At 43.0% G+C, this 19320-nt stretch overlaps 1 protein-coding gene and 1 long non-coding RNA gene across 2 annotated transcripts; one reads left to right on the forward strand and one right to left on the reverse strand.

Moving 5' to 3' along the window:
- Window positions 1–1119: 1119 nt before the first annotated feature.
- On the forward strand, window positions 1120–2204 carry LOC115686006 (uncharacterized). Its single transcript, XR_004006295.2, has 2 exons — window positions 1120–1505; window positions 1681–2204. It is a non-coding gene; the product is annotated as an uncharacterized LOC115686006 (long non-coding RNA).
- Window positions 2205–8544: 6340 nt separating this feature from the next.
- Window positions 8545–11989, reverse strand: LOC115686032 (calcium-transporting ATPase 12, plasma membrane-type-like). Its single transcript, XM_030611217.2, has one exon. The coding sequence runs from the start codon at window positions 11818–11820 to the stop codon at window positions 8728–8730; it is 3093 nt and encodes a 1030-aa protein (XP_030467077.1). The 5' UTR covers window positions 11821–11989; the 3' UTR covers window positions 8545–8727.
- Between the last annotated feature and the right edge of the window lie 7331 nt (window positions 11990–19320).

The raw sequence follows: 19320 nt of genomic DNA on the forward strand, positions 1-19320 counted from the left end.
CCTAAATTTATTGAAAATTCACTTAATCTTTATTATGTCGACTCTTTTCATCTCCGGGAGTACATGTACTCATCGAGAGAGAGAGAGAGGGAGAGAGAGAGAGTTTTTCTTTCCGTTTGGCATTTTTTTTATGTGAACCTTGTGCATTACCTCCTAAGAAATGCATGCAAATGGTCCCCCGAATGCTCTGTTTTTTGCTCTTTTTGGACAACACAGTTGATGCCTACCAAACACACAAACTGGAGAGAGAGAGAGAGAGAGAGAGAGAGAGAGAGAGAGCGAGGTGAAGGGGCGGTCGCCATCAAGATGAAAGGCCAAGTTAAAAAAAAACACATAAAGGGCCTCAAATTGGCAGTTTAGAAACACTCAACGAAAACCAATGTCAGCATGTGGTGGCGTGGGCGTGACAATATTCAATTTGTCTCCTTTTGGACCACAACAACAATTGCCTCTCTTTTCTTTCCCATATCCCAAGGCTCTCGCTGGCGACCTATTTAATCTCTTGTCACTAGTTTGCTATCTCCAGATGCTACCTGCTCTTCTAATCACACTAGTAGGACCACACGTATTTGGTGGGACTTCCTCGTAGAAAACAGGGCCATCCAAACGCGTATTCCAACTTTTATAAGGTGTTAGGCGAATACCTGCTGAAAATTTGTCCTGTATAGGTTCGAAGTACTTTGATCTTGCAAAAATAAGAGTAGAGAACACAAATTAGAAGTACAGTGAAATTAAGTCTACGTTGCACAGATAAGTAATGAGCTATGCCATATGCAGACCCTAAATATATTATTGTCTAATTAGTCTTTATCATTAAATCAAATATTACATGTCCTAATTCTCATGGCTCCATTTTTCCACAGAACTTTCTTGCCCCTATTTACGACTTTGTGTATTTCATCCTAATTTCCAAAGAAAATACTAAACAAGATCGCCGTCTGTATCTGTCATCACGTGGGGACAAAAGTGAAGAGAGAGAGAGAGTCGTGGAACTAGTAAAAGTGTATCGATCTGAATTCTGAAGCAGGAAACTCTCTCTCTCTCTCTCTCTCTCTCTCTCTCTCTCTCTCTCTCTCTCTCTCTCTCTCTCTCTCTCTCTATCTCTCTCTGTCTATTTATAGCTCTCAGAAAACCCTCTCTTCTCCATGAACAGCCTTCACATTTCACATAGGGTACCCAAGATGAGAAAAACAGATCCCCCAAGAAAACAAGGAGAGAAAAACACAGAGAGAGATCCAATTCCCAGAAAAACACCAGTTCTTGAAGCAGACAGTTTTGCTTTTAGTTCACTCATCATCATCATCATCATCATCATGCACCACTAACTGCTGAAGCTGCCAGCATGATCTGAGCTTTCAATGGAAGAAGCTGTCAGATCATCTGGCAGTTTCAACTGTTGCTGGAAGCATGAGAAATCTCAAAACCGAAAAGAAAAACCCTACTTTTTCTCTGATCTTCACATTGATCTAGCCGTTCACAATTTCAAGGACCCCTCTTGAGATAAGGTCTTGTACTTCCCCTTTTGTTCTGTTTTGTATGTATTAATCTCAACTACATACTATCAACATTCTTAAAAGTTCCACTCCTTTTTTTTCTCGCCTTTTCTTTTGTAGTTTATTGTGTTTTATTGTTTCTCACTTACCCTGGGAACAAATTATGCACAAATTGTGCATTTTGCAGGTTCGGCTGATGAATATCGGCTTGTTTAAAAAGGGTTTCACATTCATCTTGAATGCAGTGGTCTTTTGCAGTCAGGTGCGACAAGAAAGTTTCCTCCTTACTGACTAGAGAAGCAGCGATACATGTCCAACCGGCTCTGTATAAGCCTATGTCGCTCATAGCCATAATAATTGACATGAGCAAATCCGTTAGTTTTGTGTTGCAGCAACTCGCGCATTTATACATGAAGATCATGATATAGCAGGGTTTCTTCTCAGGGTTTTATTTTACAAGTTTTGCTTGTTCCGACGATTGGTGTAGCTAGATTTGAGATGATGCCTTTACAAGGTATATGGCTGATTGTCATGGGGGTTGTGAATTTTTCGAACCGTTTTATAGGTTCTACTTTTTTCCAGCTAAGTGTTTGCACAAGGTGGAATTTTCTTGTTGAAGTTGTAGATCTATTGCGATTATGTTACGAAATTCATTGTGGCTGAGATATTAAATCAGCAGGGCATGAACTAATCACCATCTTCTATTTCTTCTTTGTTGGAGTATTTATGCTCGTTTTTTTTTTCTTCTGTAATAGTCAGAGTGATGGATCCGAACGCCAAATTCATTTTGAGTCATCCTACCCTTGTAATGCCTCCAATATAGACTCGTTGTATATTCACTGATGCTTCAATTGAGTAAACTTGGACCACTTCTCTCTCTCTCTCTCTCTCTCTCTCTCTCTCTCTCTCTCACACACACACACACACAAACACACACACACGACAAGATTTAAGAAACTTGAACAAGTCAACTATCACGAGGAACAGCGAATTGTTTTTATGACCAGACCAAAGAATAGGAAGGTGAAAGAAAACAAAATCCGTCTGATCTGTTTGGAATGCATACCTTTATAGATCTGGTAGAACGTGACCGATCTATATGTACTTCATATCATCACAACTTGAAGTAAGGAATGACCGGTGGCGTATGGATACGGACTAATATATCTGAATGCAGTGGTGGGGTCATAGCAGTTCATGTATCTTGGTTTGCTAGTGCAATGGATTGCTAGTAGTGCTGGGTATACGACCTCTCCACAATCCTAATTCTGAACATTCCACAGTAGATGCGAGATCTTAATGGTAATGCAATTGGACGTCGGTTTGCCCTTCCCCATCTCTATTGGGCTAGAAGAAAACTCGATGTGAGTGAAGTTTCCTTTGAAAAAGGGAAATAAAGTTCATCAAATCGGTTAAATCACCTAACTAGTCACAGCATCCATTGTTAAGCTGTCATCAAACAAGAATTTGGTGTGTATTCCCAGTGCACGAGTTTCTCATCCATGGAAGCCCGTCAATGTTTGCATGTGATTGGTTATGTATCCAAAACGAATATAAGAAGGGAACAATATTTCCATCAAATGAACGAGCCAAAAAAATATTAAAGAAAACTACAAGAACCATTAGTTACACTTTTGCATTCTCTAATTTCAAAACTACTCGTCTAGACGGTGATGGAAGTGAATGGTGTAGAAAGACATACTACATAGCTTGTGTGACTTAGGCTTAGGTCAGTTCCTTTTCTTAACATGCTCAATACGCTATTATAAGCGAAGGCAAAAAAGAAATAAGGGCGAGGAGTAGGAGACATTTTCTAGGGTCAAATGCATGATATTCAAGCGCATTATACATCTTATGTTGCTTGATATGTTCATTTTGCTGTCACACTGTATCGGTACTGTACAATTCCTAGGTTAAAGCAGCAACAAAATGATTTACTTTATGCGTCCTAAAGTTCGAAAATTCAAACTTTTGACCATAAGAGAACTATCATTTTCACCAAAGTCTTCCATGCACTTCCTTAATTTCTCAGAGATCTCAATATGGGTTTACCGTCGCTTGTTCCGGCACAGTTAATAATGTTATGAGGTCATATTAACTATACAAATGCTGTTCTCATAAGAAAGTTCATAGATTGATTGGCCCCTTCAACAATTCATAAGTTTCACATAATAACTTTGATAGGATGATCATGAAATAAAAAGATTATGTAGCAGTGCATCTTGCCAAAAAACATCAATTAACTGGCTTTTGAAAATCGAACTATGTATCCGGATTTTTGTTATATAAATTTCATATAACAAGAGGCATCATATTTTCAAGCTTACCAATTGTTTGTGCATCTTCATTTAAGTTTATTTTGCAGCACTAGAGAAAAAAGTTGCAGTAGACTCTCTTTGTAATATCATTACTGATACATTGTTCTCAATTATGTGTGAATACTCTCTCTATCTCTGACTGTTTAAATGGCGAGTGCTTCTGTTTGTGTTGGTGGGTTGGTCTATGAGTTGGAATTACTACAAAAGGGAAGACCACTTGCGCACCAAATTGAAACTGAAGATTGGGTTGACTCTTTTGCATGGGGGTTTGTTGGGGTTTTGCCTCACTTCCTTTTGTCTGGAAGCTCGGATTGGACTCGGACTCCACATAGCTCCGTTCTCTTTTGTCTCCTTTTCACATGATGATGAATGATTATCATCTGTTTCTAACCACTCCCACACACACTCTCACAAGCCCTTTTCTGTTTTTGTCCTCGTTGTGTGCAAAAAAGGAACACACTTTGGTAGGTGACCGGTTCACATGGTTTGTTACATGCCATTTATGGCACTTTGCCCTACAAAAACACCTAAAGTTGCTTCTGTTTTTATGTGGGAATATAGTGGCATGGTTGTGAGTAATGTGAAAATGCACAAGAAATCTTAATGCTTTTAAGTAAGGAGCTTTGTCTTAATTTTGGAGTGGCCTTGTTTTGTTGTGGAAGCAATCCTCTTCCACTAGACAGATCAACAACAAATGAATTTGACTCTCTATATCTTTCTTTCCTATCCCGCACTTTCGTATTCCATACACTGAACAGTCTGTCTAAGTAGATTTAGCCTTAACTTGATGCAGTTTCTTCATTGAGAGATAAATTTAGTTTTCAAGGTCTCCTATTTTCTCTCTCCTTTAGTTTGTCAATTGACCTGAGCCATCCTACAAATCTTGGATTCAATGCATATATGAAGCTAGTTTTAAAAAACTGCTCGAATGTCAGATCTTGAAACTATTAAATCCCACGAAGATGGTTGGTCTCTGTCGAACATATGGCAAACAATTCTCCATTAATGATGGCAAATCCATCGCACTTTTAGATTTTGAAAGAGACGAACACAGGGAAAGTTACATGCTGCCTAAGGTCAAAAGGACATAAAAATTTCAACAAAAGGAAGGTATGAAGAGACGTGTTATGAGAATGAAAATCGTGCAAATTGTGCCGACCATGATGAAAGAAAGAAAGATTTTGGGATGTTCTCGGATTACAACGTTGTATCCACCTAAATCAACTTCCGAGAGAGAAGCAATACAATTCTTGCAAAGATTTTTTTTTTTAAAAAGAAGAGTAAAGAAATTCGTAATCTCGACACTTAATGATTGATTTGAATAAATGAAAAGTTCGTGCTTGATCACCTAAAAGATTTGTCCTTTAGAACATTCTAACTTTCTCAAAACACAATAGTGAGACAAACTCCAAAGTCAAGGCTTTCAACATGAGTTCATTGGAGGGTCCAAGTCTTAAACACCAAACTTTTCACCGCCAGAATCCGTCGAAGAGATATGGGAGCCAAACTTTCCTTCATCAAGAGTTTAATTTCTTGAAAATAATCGCCAATTTCTCGATCGCCTACTTTGATTAATTGCAAAACTCTGGCCAGAAGGGATGAATTCGAGAGGCAATCATTGTGATGGAGAATATGACCATGGTGTTAGCCTGTTATTCCAGACAAAACATAAAGTGACTCCTAGGAGGGGATAATTCCAAAAAAGCAAATAAATATACTAAAATTCAAGACCATGTTTGCGAAACTAATCAACTAAGCTTTTTCTTGAATGATCGAGTCTCGCATCATATATGGGCAATTTTGTTTATTCTAGGGAGGCCAAAAGATAAATCAAGGCCTCTAGGCAATCGGCTTTTTTTCTTGGACCGCACCTGTCTAGTTAATCTCACTCGAATCCGGTTATTTTATACAAAGAAAATTCGATGCTTTCTCAATCTTGAAAGAACTTGAACAGGGATTTTCAGGCGAGATACTCTACCCAACACGTTCAACGATCAGATCCTCTCTCAAGTGATTGATGATGGCGAATTAAGCAACATCGATACTATTATCGAATCTCACTGTCATTGTGAGCTTTATTATCCGTGGCTGCCTTGGGGATGGGATCAAATGGTGATTTCCGTCACGATCCAACATAGGAATTCGATTATCTCATTCCATTTTATTCTATTCTATTCCATTCTTCGGTTCCATCACCATCTTGTTCTACAATTTTTTTTTGGAGGGGGCTGGGGCACGTGCCCGCAAGCCCAAACCGGTCAATCGTCCACCGTCAGTACCACGTCTTCATCGGCCAAATCCTGAAAGCCCGATGCTCACAGCCCAAGTTAATCAATGGCCCAAGGGCCATTCTCTCTTGGAAACCCATTTTGTTCGAAGAAGAAAAATTTTCATGGAAAGCGCAGACGCCGCTTCAGCTCCACCAAGCACAACTAGAAAAAAAGGCGGAAAAGGAACCAGTTGGGGGTCCCTCTCGCCAACCCCGAAAGCCAGAACCACGCACCTTTGACAGAGAAGAGAGGGAGAAAGGTCAGCATCTCTCTGTCTCTAATGGTACGTACGGCTTGCTTGTTGTCCGCGAATTTGGACAAATTTTGATTCCTTTTCGTCCTCCGATGTTTATTGATTTAGAAGACGAGTTGGGTTCTTGCTTTTTTTTTGTTTTGTCTTCCGATGTCATTGTCCTAGAAAACGACTTGGGTTCTCTCACTCTCTCTCTCTCTCTCTCTCTCTCTCTTCCCCCCCACCCCCTCTTTGTGCTTGTTGGTTGGTACGAGAGATAATGACCGGATAGAAGCTCAAATCAGTGGAGTCTGGTCAATTTAATAATGGAGCCCCACATTGACATTCATCGCTGGAAATTTTAAATTTTAGTTTTGAAGGGTAATCGGAACATGTGTTGTCTTGGCTCTGTTCTTTTATAAACTCAAGTTTTTTGTTTTCTTGGTCTCTTTTTTGGTTGCCCCATTTGTTTATTCATGGAAGTACTACTGTCTGTTTACTTTACATGTACTATGTTGCTGAGAAATTCTGGGAATGAATGGACTTAAAGTACTCCGGCAATCTGAGAAACCCTCTTTCTCTGGGAAAGTGAATTGAATGTATGCATTGAGAAGAAGCTAATAAGACATTTCTAAGGTAGTCCAAATGAGTTAAACATACCAGAATTTGACTACTGTATTTCACCTTGGCAATGCCTCATTGCCTTGTGAAGCCCCACATTGACATTCATCGTTGAAAATTTTAAATTTTTACTTTTTAACGGGTAATCGGGACATGTGTTGTCTTGGCTCTGTTCTTTTATAAACGCAAGTGTTTTTTTTTTCGTGGTCTTTTCTTTTGGTTGCCCCATTTGTTTATTCATGGAAGTACTACTGTTTGATTACTTTACTTGTACTATGTTGCTGAGAAATTGTGGGAATGAATGAAGTTAAAGTACTCCGGCGATCTGAGAAACCTTTGTTTTTATGGGAAAGTGAATTGAATGTATGCATTGAGAAGAAGCTAATAAGACATTTCTAAGGTAGTCTAAATGAGTTAAGCATACAAGAATTTGACTATTGTATTTCACATTGGCAATGCCTCATTGCCTTGCCCTCATGCTGGCCAGGACAGATCAGGGTTGGAAGTTTGTTTTCCACTCGTCAACCGAACTCTTTGTTTAGTAGATTGACTTCTTTTGGTTGTTGCGTTTGTGACGTGGAAAGAATCAGCTAGTATTGATCGTGCTTAGGTATGAAGTATTACAAATCGATTTGCTTGTGTAAGCTTCTTTTTGTGAGTCTTGTTATCACTTTGTCAACATGGTCATATGAGTCAAATATAATCTGTGAGGGTTTTGCCACGGAGTGAGGTGAAAAATTGATCCCGAGATATGTGCAGACGAGTTGTGATGTTTGATTAAAGCCAGTTATTCACAATGATAGGTGAATTGGGTTGTCAACTCGGGATCCTCCTATGAAAATTTCTTTTCTTCCTTCCATCCAAACAATCATGTCATTTTATTTTTTTCGTTTTTCGAAGTGGTGCTGTTTTGCTGCTTGTAGGAAATCAGATTTATGCACTTACAAGACAGCTACGGCCATCTTATGTTTTGCAGAGACAAATCCTTAGCCTCTAAAGATGTGACATTTTCATTAAAATCTTTATCTTATCTATGCAAATCAGGCTCCATCATGTAAAGATGTGCTTTATTGCTTCTATCAACCTTTTCCTTCAAGTTGTTTGCTCGAATATTTGGTCATGCTTTTCTAGGATATGGGGAATGTAGTTGAAGATATCTAAAGAAGTCATGAGGAAAAGATGATAGCATCTCTACTTTAGTTGGAAGCCAGCAATCTTAAGGATTTGAAGTTGTGTTCACTATAACTAACTTGATTTGTCCCTCGCCATTTGCATCAAATAATATTTGTTCGTTGCATGGGTCCATGTCCTTCTTGTTAATATGGTAAAGGAGAGAGATGATGTGAGAAAAGAACCGAAAAAAGGCAACCCTTGCATGAACTTGAGGCATAAGTTTTTGGGTTTTTACTGCCCCTTTACGAAGCTTGGTAGGAACTAGCTAATTGTTTCTCTAGTTTTCCTGTAGAATAACTTTTTGAATGCTAGTTCAGAGATGAATGTTAAAGCAGGCATATAGCATGATCACCTTATTAATAACCTCATCTGCAAGATTATCCAAACTGAACAGTAGCATAGCAGCAAGACCAAAGTCCTAAGGTTGAAATTATGGATGACAATAAACTGTTGATATGATTTTGTAGCCAAAGGTAAATTGAGACATCATCTAGGAAGGTACTTACCATGCTTAAAAGATAGAATTTAAAAAACAGTTTCCTAAGCCCTAACCATTTTTATCAGCTGAAATATAAATAAAAGAAAATATTATTTTCCAGGAGTTTAACATTTTGCTCGGTTCAGGACGCTTCTTCTCTGCGGGAAAACCACAAGTTTTTGCCTGAGACTGGAATGCACTTAACAAGCCAACCAATTGGCCAAGACAAAGATGCGAGTCCTATGCAAGCACCCCATTGTCCCCAGTCCAGCCTCTCAGTGTTGGCAAACCTCTTCAGAAACTCAACCATCACCACCTGAAGGATTATCGTCATGCTAATGATGCCCAAGAACAACTTGTTCTTATGGATCCCTTTGAATACATTTTTTTCCTCCAGCTTCCTGGCGTTAAATTCGTTGAAGACCTGGCAGAGGACAAAGCAGTTGAAAATAATTGTGTTCTTCACTTTCTTGTCCACTCCAAAAATTGAACTCCCCTTGAATTGTAGGGTCAGGAGGACGATAACTTGGTACAAGGCCTGAGATACGAGATTCCTCCACATGACTCTGCTTATAAGCGGCTCGGTTCGTCCAACAGGCGTCTTTAGCATGAGATCATTTGTGGGTTGCTCTGTCGCCAATGCCAAAGCTCCAAGGGTATCCATAATCAAGTTCACCCAAAGAAGCTGGACCGCTGTCAAAGGGACATCGCCAGCAGAGACTGCAGCAACGAAGTTGATGACGAGGGCAGCCACATTCACAGTGAGCTGAAACTGGATGAACTTTTGAATGTTGTTGTAGACACACCGCCCCCACCTCAGCACAGTCGCCACTGAGGCGAAATTATCATCCAGGATGACGATGTCTGAGCTCTCCTTTGCCACCTCAGTGCCTTGGATGCCCATGGAGAGACCGATATCCGCTTCTTTTAGGGCTGGCGCGTCATTCGTGCCATCGCCAGTGACTGCCACCACATGCCCTTTCTGCTTCAAAGACTGCACCATCAAAAGCTTATCAAATGGGGATGATCTAGCCATTACCCGGATTTTCTCGATTGCTGCCATTCTCTGTTCAGGCGAGTAGTTGCGAAACTGAACGCCCTCTACTATGGCTTCGTGTTCGAGATCTTCGTCAGGATTGAAAATCCCACATTCCAAGGCTATAGCTCTTGCAGTGTGCACGTTGTCTCCCGTGATCATCTTGATGTTTACCCCGGCGCATTTACAAGACACCACTGCCCTTCTCACGCCTGGTCTGCATGGGTCCTTAATCCCTATTATCCCCAACAATGTAAGTCCATCTTCCTCGAGTCTCGCATGAACTTGAGCAAGTGAGCCATTGAACTTTTTGTAGGCGAATGCGATGCAGCGCAGGCTTTTGCCTGCCATATTTTTTATGATTGTCCCGAACTCAGACCTTGCTTCATCAGTCATGACATTCACCGTCCCTCTTTGGCTATAATAATCTGAACACAATGCCAAGATCATCTCAGCAGCCCCCTTCCAGTGTATGTGAACGACCTGCTCTCCACTCCTCCTCACAGCAACCCCGCTTCTCTTTTTCTCGGAATTGAACGCCTCGACTTGGATTATCTCCCATTCTTGCTTCAGTTCATCCATCTTCATACCCAACTTGGACACACCCCAAGAAAGTATCGCCTTCTCAGTCGGGCTGCCTAAAATTTCAGGAACAGATGCAGAAGGTCGCATGTGCACAGTACCTGTCGTGTTCATTCCGATTCCTTGCAGTAGGACTTCAAGGATGCTGGGAGCTATTTCTCTGGATGCATCTACACTCACATGTTCTTTCCCCATCCATAACTCCGTCACCCTCATCTCGTTTAACGTGAGAGTCCCGGTTTTATCCGTGCAGATCGTTGTGGCAGAACCCATGGTTTCACAGGCAGACAGCTTCCGGACCATGGCGTTGTCATTCATCATGCGCTTCATAGAGTAGGCCAGCGTCAAAGTGACGGCCAAAGGCAAGCCCTCAGGTATAGCCACCACCACGATGGTCACCGCTGCGGCAACTATGCGCACAACCGCATCCATCACGTCCCCCGACTTGGTCTTCCCGCTGGTGAATTCTCTTCGTCCGGCCTCGTCTTGGGTGTTTCCAGTGAAGTAGCGGATCATTAAGACGAGAAGTACCAGTATGGCCACCGACAGTCCGATCTTCCCAATGAAGGAAGTCAACTTGTTTAGACGGGCTTGGAGCGGGGTCTCTTCATCTAAGACGCGGCTCACGGAGCTCATCATCTCGCCCCACGCTGTGTTCATGCCGACAGAAGCGACCATCATTCGACCATAGCCGTCTATCACTTTGGTGCCCGAGAGCAAGAAAGGGTTCTCGCTGTCGACTTCGATGTGATCACTTTCACCAGTCATGCTAGACTCGTCAACCCTCAGGGAATGGCCATCTACAAGCAACCCATCAGCCGGAACCTGGTCGCCAATCTTCAGAAACACGACATCGCCTACGACGATATCGAATATGGAGATCGGTTGCCTCCTGCCATCTCTCACAACCTCCACTCTTATGTTGCTGCTCTCTTTTGAAAGTTTCTCGAACTGCCTTCCTTGCTTATAGTTGCTGAGAGCAGAGACGATGACAACTAGAAAGATGGCGATGATTATACTCCCACCATCATACCAACCCTCTTTAAGGCCGTGTTGTTTGATACCAAATGCTAAAGAGAGAACAGCGCATCCTATGAGAATGATTATGGTCATGTCTTTGAACGCATCAAGCACGAAACTGAGAAAGCTCTTTGCCGGCGGCTTAATGTATTTATTCGCACCGAAAACATTGGTTCGCCGGATGAGGTCAGCTTCATCACCGCTCAAGCCATTCTCAGGATTTGTCATGAGAATCGAAGCGAGTTGTTTAATGCCACCAAGTTGAGCAAGAGATTCTAACTCTTTCTCTCTTACCAGGTTACTCAGGATCTTCGGGTTGGCGTCTTGAAGCAATGGGCGATCTCCTTCGCGAGGATTATCATTGCCTTCGAGGTCGACATTGATGGCGACGAAAGAGAGCGATCGCAACAGATCCGTCTTCTTCCCGAGGACTCGCTTCGACAGAGACTCGAGAGCCCTCGTGAAGTATATGACCGTGAAAGCCAAGCGCCACCTTCGCCTGTGGATGATCGTCGGGCTATGGCTATCGCTGCGGCCGAGTGCGGCATCGGTCGCTGCTGCTGCTTCGCTAGGTTTACGGAGCCTCAACGACGACATGGATGGTCAACAGAGAGGGAGGAGGCAAAAGGGTCTGCCTGGATTAGCAGAATGGAGTCGGGTTAAGAGGATGAAGATGAGTCTGAGGGAGTCAAAGCACTAATTGACCTTGGTTTGACAGGTGTGGATTTGGTTATATTGGTTTTGAAAGGTTTTGTCGTGGATTTGCATATATACAGTGCAGGAACGTTCATGGGAAAGTTCACTGTAGCTTCTTGGAAGATCTCTCCACGCAGACGTATCTGATCTGCAGTCACAATTACCCGAAGGGTTAATATCACGAAAAATCCTAAACTGATACGCTTATAATACAATTACCTCAAATTATTTTTTTGACCATAAAAAACCCCAAACTAGTATATCTGTAACAATTTTACCCCGAACTATTTTTTTAACCACCAAAAACCTCAAACCGGTACACTTGTGACGATTTTATCCTGAACTTACCACAGAAAACCCCAAACTGGTATATCTGTGACAATTTTACCCTGAACTTACCACAGAAAATCCCAATCTGGTACATATGTGATAATTTTACCCTGAATTAAATTTTTAATATTATTTTTTATTTTTTCGAATTTTTATTAATTTTTTCTTTTTTTCTTTTTTTTTTCATCTTCAACCTCTGGCCGGTAACCGGACCGGCAACCGGCTAGAGGCGGAAGCCGGCGATGTCGGCCCCGCCGGCCGCTGGCGAGGGCCGCCCTAGCCAGCGTCGGGCGAGGGCTGCCCTCGCCGGCATCGGACGAGGATAGCCCTCGCCTGGGCGGGCGAGGGCAACCCTCGCCTGACTCGAGCGAGGGCTGTCCTCACCCGACACCGGCGAGGGCCGCCCTCGCCGGCGTCGGACGAGGACAGCCCTCGCCAGCGGCCGGCGAGGTCGAGCCTCGCCGGCATCAGGCGAGGGTGACCCTCGCCTGCGTTGGGCGAGGGCTGCCCTCGCCTGCGTTGGGCGAGGGCTGCCCTCGCCCACGCCGGCAAGGTCGAGCCTCGCTAGTAGCCGGCGGGGCCAACCTTGCCGGCATCCACCTCTGGCCAGTCGCCGGTTCGGCGACCGGCCAGAGGTTGAAAATGAAGAAAAAATTCAAAAATTCAAAAAAAATATATTATTAAAAAATTAGTTCGAGGTAAAATTGTCACGTGTATACCAGTTTGGGGTTTTTTGTGGTAAGTTCGGGGTAAAATTATCCCAGGTGTACCAGTTTGGGGTTTTTTGTGGTCAAAAAAATAGTTTGGGGTAAATGTGTCACAAATGTACCAATTTAGGGTTTTTCGTGGTATTAACCCTTACCCAAAATTTGATGAGTTATTGCTTTATGGGTGATGTACTTGTTTTGGTAATTTATCTTTTTTTCCCTTTCGGTAATTATAACTCACCTTCTCAGAAATTACCGCTGCCATTAGTACTCGCCAGAGGATTCGGAAGGATCTGTTATCCTAATGAAATACTTAAAAAAACCTCTATAACAGATGGAGCAATTTGAAAAGAACTTGTCTAGAACGTGTTTGTGCAGTATTAATCTCCTTCCAAAATTAGCTGCAAAATCGAGTAGGCATCGAGATATGTATTTGACTGGAAATTTAAGTGAAGGTTCATCCACAAATGGATGAATTTCCAGGTGGTTTCTTCACCGTGTCGTTTCGTTCAAGTATTAATTGCTCATTTAATTTTATTTCAGAGCGTTAAGTACAGTAAGAATGCATATAAAATCGATCCGCACAACAACAAGAAGTGGATATTTAAACAAATCTTATTCGATATCCATGAAAATTCTTCCCTATCACTTTTCAGGTAAACATTTAGTTAAATTTTATGTACGTACAACTGCTTATTGATATAATATTTTTCATGTTAACATCATGGTCAAAGAGTGAAGAAAAGTTGGTTTAGTTTCCCACCTCCAAAGTTAATGTTCTAAATTTCTTTTAAGGGCAAAAGATCAACCAGCAACATTTACATGTTTTAAGATCATATTTGCATGACTTCTCTCCTGTCACCCTCAATGTCACAAGATCAGCAATTGGATCCCTTTCTCCTACCTTTCATTGTCCTCTCTTTTTTTTGCCATTTTTATATGAAGTGCTCCACCGGCATTCTTGAAAAATACTCCCCGTGATCATGGCCGGTCCAACCAAGTGCAATCGCAACCATTTAATTTTGTGATATTTACATACAATACGTGTAATCGGCGGATGTAATCGACTCGGTCCACATGAATCTGAGTCTAGACAAGCATTCACCATGGAAATCTTTACGCGTGAAAGTTCGGTCACGGGGATCTCATTTTCCCATGCAAACGATGCTCGGATGGAAACCCACAAAGCGTGAACGTTGGGTTTGGAAAAAGTTCCATGAATCAAGTTATCATAAAAATAGATTAATTCTACTTGTACCCCCAATACTTTCGCAAATTTATGATATTCCTTTAACCTTTCGTCAATTTATGCTATTTCGTCACCATTACTTTGCTCTTGCTTTAATCCTTTGCATCCCGCGTGGCCTTCTTGCTCATGAACCATTGTTGAGCAACATTGTAACTGAAGCTCCTTAGAATAAGGAAACTTTTGAGTCATTCATCACAACATCGTACACTCTTTTTAGGGTTTTTCTTTGTGCATGGACAGCCTTACATTCGAAGGAAACTCTCAAATGAATTCGATTCAAAAGCGTAAAAGATTACGTCGAGATGACGAACACGCAAAGAAGGTCGCGATAAACCCTTTAATAAGCGATTTCCGATTGCGAAAGGCAAGTTGTATTAGTGACATCGGCTTATCGTTTCGTAAGTGATTGTGTAGATAGAGGAATCAGAACGTTTTGCATTATTATGGCTACAGAAATTCTAATTCGCTTAGAATTATATTTTCTTACATTGGCCACAGGTAGAGTCGATAGGTTTATACTATCACCTAAGAACACTCCGTCCTAAAAGTATGTTTGGTGCAATTTCCTTTGGCGCTACATCGTAATTTCTTTCACAACGTAACAGATATAAAACTTCAAGTTGATCCCGGAAAGAGAGTCGGTAAAAAGTTTAGCACAATAGAAATTGGGCAGGTAGATGAATATATTTTTAGTATGAGTGTTTATGGCTGGCAATTATCGAAACAATCCTTCAATTGGATCGAGGGAAGTTGTGAACTATCACATACCATTTACATAGAAAAGTTTGGGAATTATCTTAATCATACCTTGATAACATGATGAGGTACTTCTAAGTCATGAAATTAAAATGATAAAAATGTTGACTTAAACTTTCTATAGTTGTGAAACTTATAGAGTTGTCAGTTCAAACATTTATAATTGTGGATACGATCAAAAGAAAAAAAAAACAAGAGGGTGGGCCTCGTTTTCTCACGTACAACAAAGCGTGTACATTTATTTATATTTATATACACGTGTCTATGTGTCGCTAAATTTATTTTAGATAAACATGGAGACACTGTTCTGTTACGACGGGGAAAGTGTACAAAGAGAGGATATAACGTATTGACTAATTCATTTAGTCTAAGGTACGTTATGCTATTATAAGGCTCTCGTCGAGACACGCAACCCCATGTGACTTGACTTGACTCCACTAAATGTAACAATATTTTGATTTGATAAACGTTTTGATAGAATACACATATAAATTATGTTAGACATCGAAGAATTGATGAGGTGTTGAGCAGTTAATATATCACAATTGGCGTATAACTCATTGGCTTAAACGTATGAGTGAATGTGGGTCCAATTGGATATGTTGACGAGATTGGGCTTGGGTTTGGGCTTGGGCTTGGGCTCTCTCTTAGCGATCTCCTTAGATGAAGCTAACGGGTTTTTGTTGCGTGTTCACAATAAATAGTATCAGAGCCGATGGTTGATTGGTCCCAATCTGTTCCGATGCTTGGTGAATATCTCAAAAGAGAAATCTCATAATCGACGCTTATTTCAAGTGAAAATTACTATTAAGGTTGATCTAGCAAGAAGAGACCATGGACAGTTGGTCTAACGATGCGCAAGATAAAGACCATGGCCAGTTGGTCTAGCGACACAATGACTTGGAGAGCTTAGGTTTTATTTGCAAGTGCAGTCTCTGTCACGCCCCGAATCCCTACGAGCTCGCGACATCCCCTGCTCCGGTCGAAATGATGCGACGTCCCAGGAACGTCGCCGACCCAACCCAAACATCAGAGCCACATGCGGAAGCGAATAACAAAACCCCGGACAAATAATGACGACAACGGGGTAGAACAACAGAACAATCCAGCAACCACATATTCATACAACACCAAATATACAAACATCATATTACAGACATAAATACAGACTAACATCCTCAGTCACCGTTTAAACAAAAGTTCTGGGGTTTGGTTATCTTAACTTCACTATCGGATAACCCCTAAAATCACCCTAGGGAAAAACCTAAGGGTCGCCCTCTTCTATTCTGCTTCTGAATTTCTGGCTTGAATCTCTGGAATTCACCTGCAGCTCCACTGGGCACCAACAGCAGCTCCCCGGACTTCCAAAAAGAAAAGGCGCACTTCCGGGTTTAGGGCCGGGGTTCGAAAGTGGCGGTTATACAACCGTGAGACGAATCTCAATAAGTGTACAACCCCAAACCCCACGTAGGCACTCACGTACCGCGGACGAAAACACACATAACACACAACGATCGGCCAAACTAACAATCACATGCGACCCTACCCGGAATCCATCACGCACGTTCTCGCACGTTAGACAATAACACGCCAACACATCACAAGCAAGGAATCACAGACGCGCGTGCCTCAATTATAAGACGAAACCACTTGGGCACGTCCCATACCGTGCCTAGCAGTTTCTACCCCATAATTAAGCATCACATCACGCGATACAAACACACTCGCACGCTACTCACACCATGCGTCACTTTCCACAATCCTCTCGCTTGTCTTGCCAAATCCCACTCATTCTCAACCTTTCCACCACTACCGCGCCCGCGTAAAACGCATCAGGCCAACGGTCTTCTGACCTCGTCAGGCATCGACACCCCGTCGGGCCGGGCATCGTCACCTCGTCAGAGACGGCATCGTCCTGCGTAAACGAACACGCCTCAGGACGGAATCCTACACACACTTTCCTTCTACCGCGCCCGCGTAAAACGCATCAGGCCAACGGTCTTCTGACCACGTCAGGCATCGTCACCCCGTCGGGCCGGGCATCGTCACCTCGTCAGGGACGGCATCGTCCCGCGTAAACGTACACGCCTCAGGACGGATCCTTTCCAACCAATCTCATATTTCCGTACCCTCGTTCCACTCAAACCACACTTGCCACGCCACCACACAAACACACTGCCAAACATACACACTTCACACACATTTCACATTTACACAACCTCGTCACACAAACACCGCACGAACACCCAATCACACATTGTTGGCACGCGAATACAATACGCGAATGCACTACCACACCACCACACTTCACGGCCACACACACACGACACATGGCCAGTCCACAATCAGCCCAAGCACAATCCCAAATCAGCCACAACCACACAATCATATCACAACACACACGATCAACACACAAACTGACATTTCTCCACACCCAAACGTTATCAAATTAGTTCAGGCCCTTCACGACAATTTCACAAAATCTCGGGCCGGACCTAACAGTACTAACCACACGACAAACAGCACCCCACAGCACCTAAAACCACACATTACAGCCATCAATCAGTCTTTTTCGCCCTCAAAATCACCATATCTCACTCCCGGCTCTTCACGGCACTTTCATAAAATTACGAGCCGGTCCTAATGGTACTAACTGCGTATCGAACAGCCACTCACAGCACATCACACAGCATATCACAGCCAGCAAACAGTCCCTAAAATCACCTAAACCGAACTTCAAACGAGTCTAGAAATACCCGAGGTCCTAAATGACATTTGGGGAAAACACTTACCCAAAAAGGCGAGACAGAACGGGGCTGGAACGGGCCGGGACAGCGGCAGCAGCGGAGCGGCGTCGCCGGCGATGTACGGACGGGCGCGAACAGTGTCCCCCGTACGGACGCGGTGAACAGTACTTTTCGTACGGACACCGTACGGACAGGGCTGGGACGGTGGCCGGAGAGGTGCCGGTGACAGCCGCGGCGTCCGACGGTCCGGCATGAACAGTGATCCGTACGGACGGTGAACAGTACCCCGTACGGGGACACTGTACGGACGGACTTCCTGGACGGAGACGTACGGCGAGGCTGGGACGGCGGGTGTCGACGGAACGGCGATCGGGGCTCCGGCGAAGCTCCGCGATCTTGTTTGCAGACCGGGAAAGAGAAAAACAGAGAAACAAGGCTGTTTTGGACAAAAGCGGGGTGTGGTGGCTGCACTGCAGGTGGAAATGGTTGCTTGTGATGTTGGCTTGGTGGGGAAGCACCTAGGCAGTATCTTGTTCTGCGTGAACAAGATCTGGAAATGGCGTAAACGTAATCTGGAACAAGAAACGGAGAAGAAGAAGAACTTGCACGGGGGAAAATAACCAAATAGCTGAGAGGAGAGAGAGAGGGTCTGGTCAAATAGGTCAAAGATAGCTTAGTGGGATCCAAGTGTCACAATCTAGGCCCATTGGACAATTTTGCCCCTAATCCAAGGGCCCAAATTTGATCCAATCCAATAATTTAGGGGTAGAATGGTCATTTGCTCTTAACCATGGTTGACCAGACCTGGTTTGGCCTTAACTCACCTTGGTTAATCCCAAAATTAAATCCAATTTTCGGAATTAATCAAAAATGGCCTAGGGGCATTTTCGTAATTTTCCGATCCCGAACCGAAATTCCAATTTTTGCACATACGCATTCCATATATGCGTGGCCAACATAATATGGCGTCGGAATCGCGAAATTCATCGCGCAAGCCCTCGAAAATCCACGTCAAAGTCTCGGGAATAAAATAATATTATTTTTCCAATTTTTGTCGAAATTCCAATTTTTGGCCAAAACCACTCTGAATGTGCGTGGCCACCCCAAAATGACCTTGGCCGCGAAAAATAACCTCAAACGGCCTTCGAATCCAGCCTCGGTGCCCACAGGGGCAAAACCGTAATTTTTCCGGTCCCGGACCGAAATCCATTTTTTCGCAGAAATGGGTGGCCCCAAGGTTGGCCAAGCCAAAAACGTCATCGGCCATCCAAAATTGTCACTTTCAAAATTCTCGATTCCCGGGCCCGAATTCCAAGAAATGACTAAAATCGAGCAATAGCAACTTTAGCTTATCTCTGGCTAACGGGTGGCTCTCTGGAATTACGCGCTCTCGACCCGTGACCGACACTAAGTCAAATCACGTTTAAGTTTACTCCACCCGGGACGACCTCGGTTGTCATATAATTGCGAGGGTCTGTCACTAGTGCCCTTTGGACACGATCAATCAAATAGATCGGTCTCGGTTGGCTCAAAACATTCCCTCGTCAATCGATATGGTCGAAGTCGAACCCAGGTCGAGTTCTTTGGTCGTGCGAACTCAATCCCGTAACGG

This window comes from Syzygium oleosum, unplaced genomic scaffold, assembly GCF_021117445.2.
Source record: "Syzygium oleosum isolate NSW1041296 unplaced genomic scaffold, Sole_v2.1 Sole_v2.06, whole genome shotgun sequence".
NCBI classification, from domain to species: Eukaryota; Viridiplantae; Streptophyta; class Magnoliopsida; order Myrtales; family Myrtaceae; genus Syzygium; species Syzygium oleosum.

Excerpts from the sequence above, each read along its gene's own strand:
- LOC115686032 (XM_030611217.2), bottom strand. The coding sequence starts at position 11,820 with ATGTCGTCGTTGAGGCTCCGTAAACCTAGCGAAGCAGCAGCAGCGACC.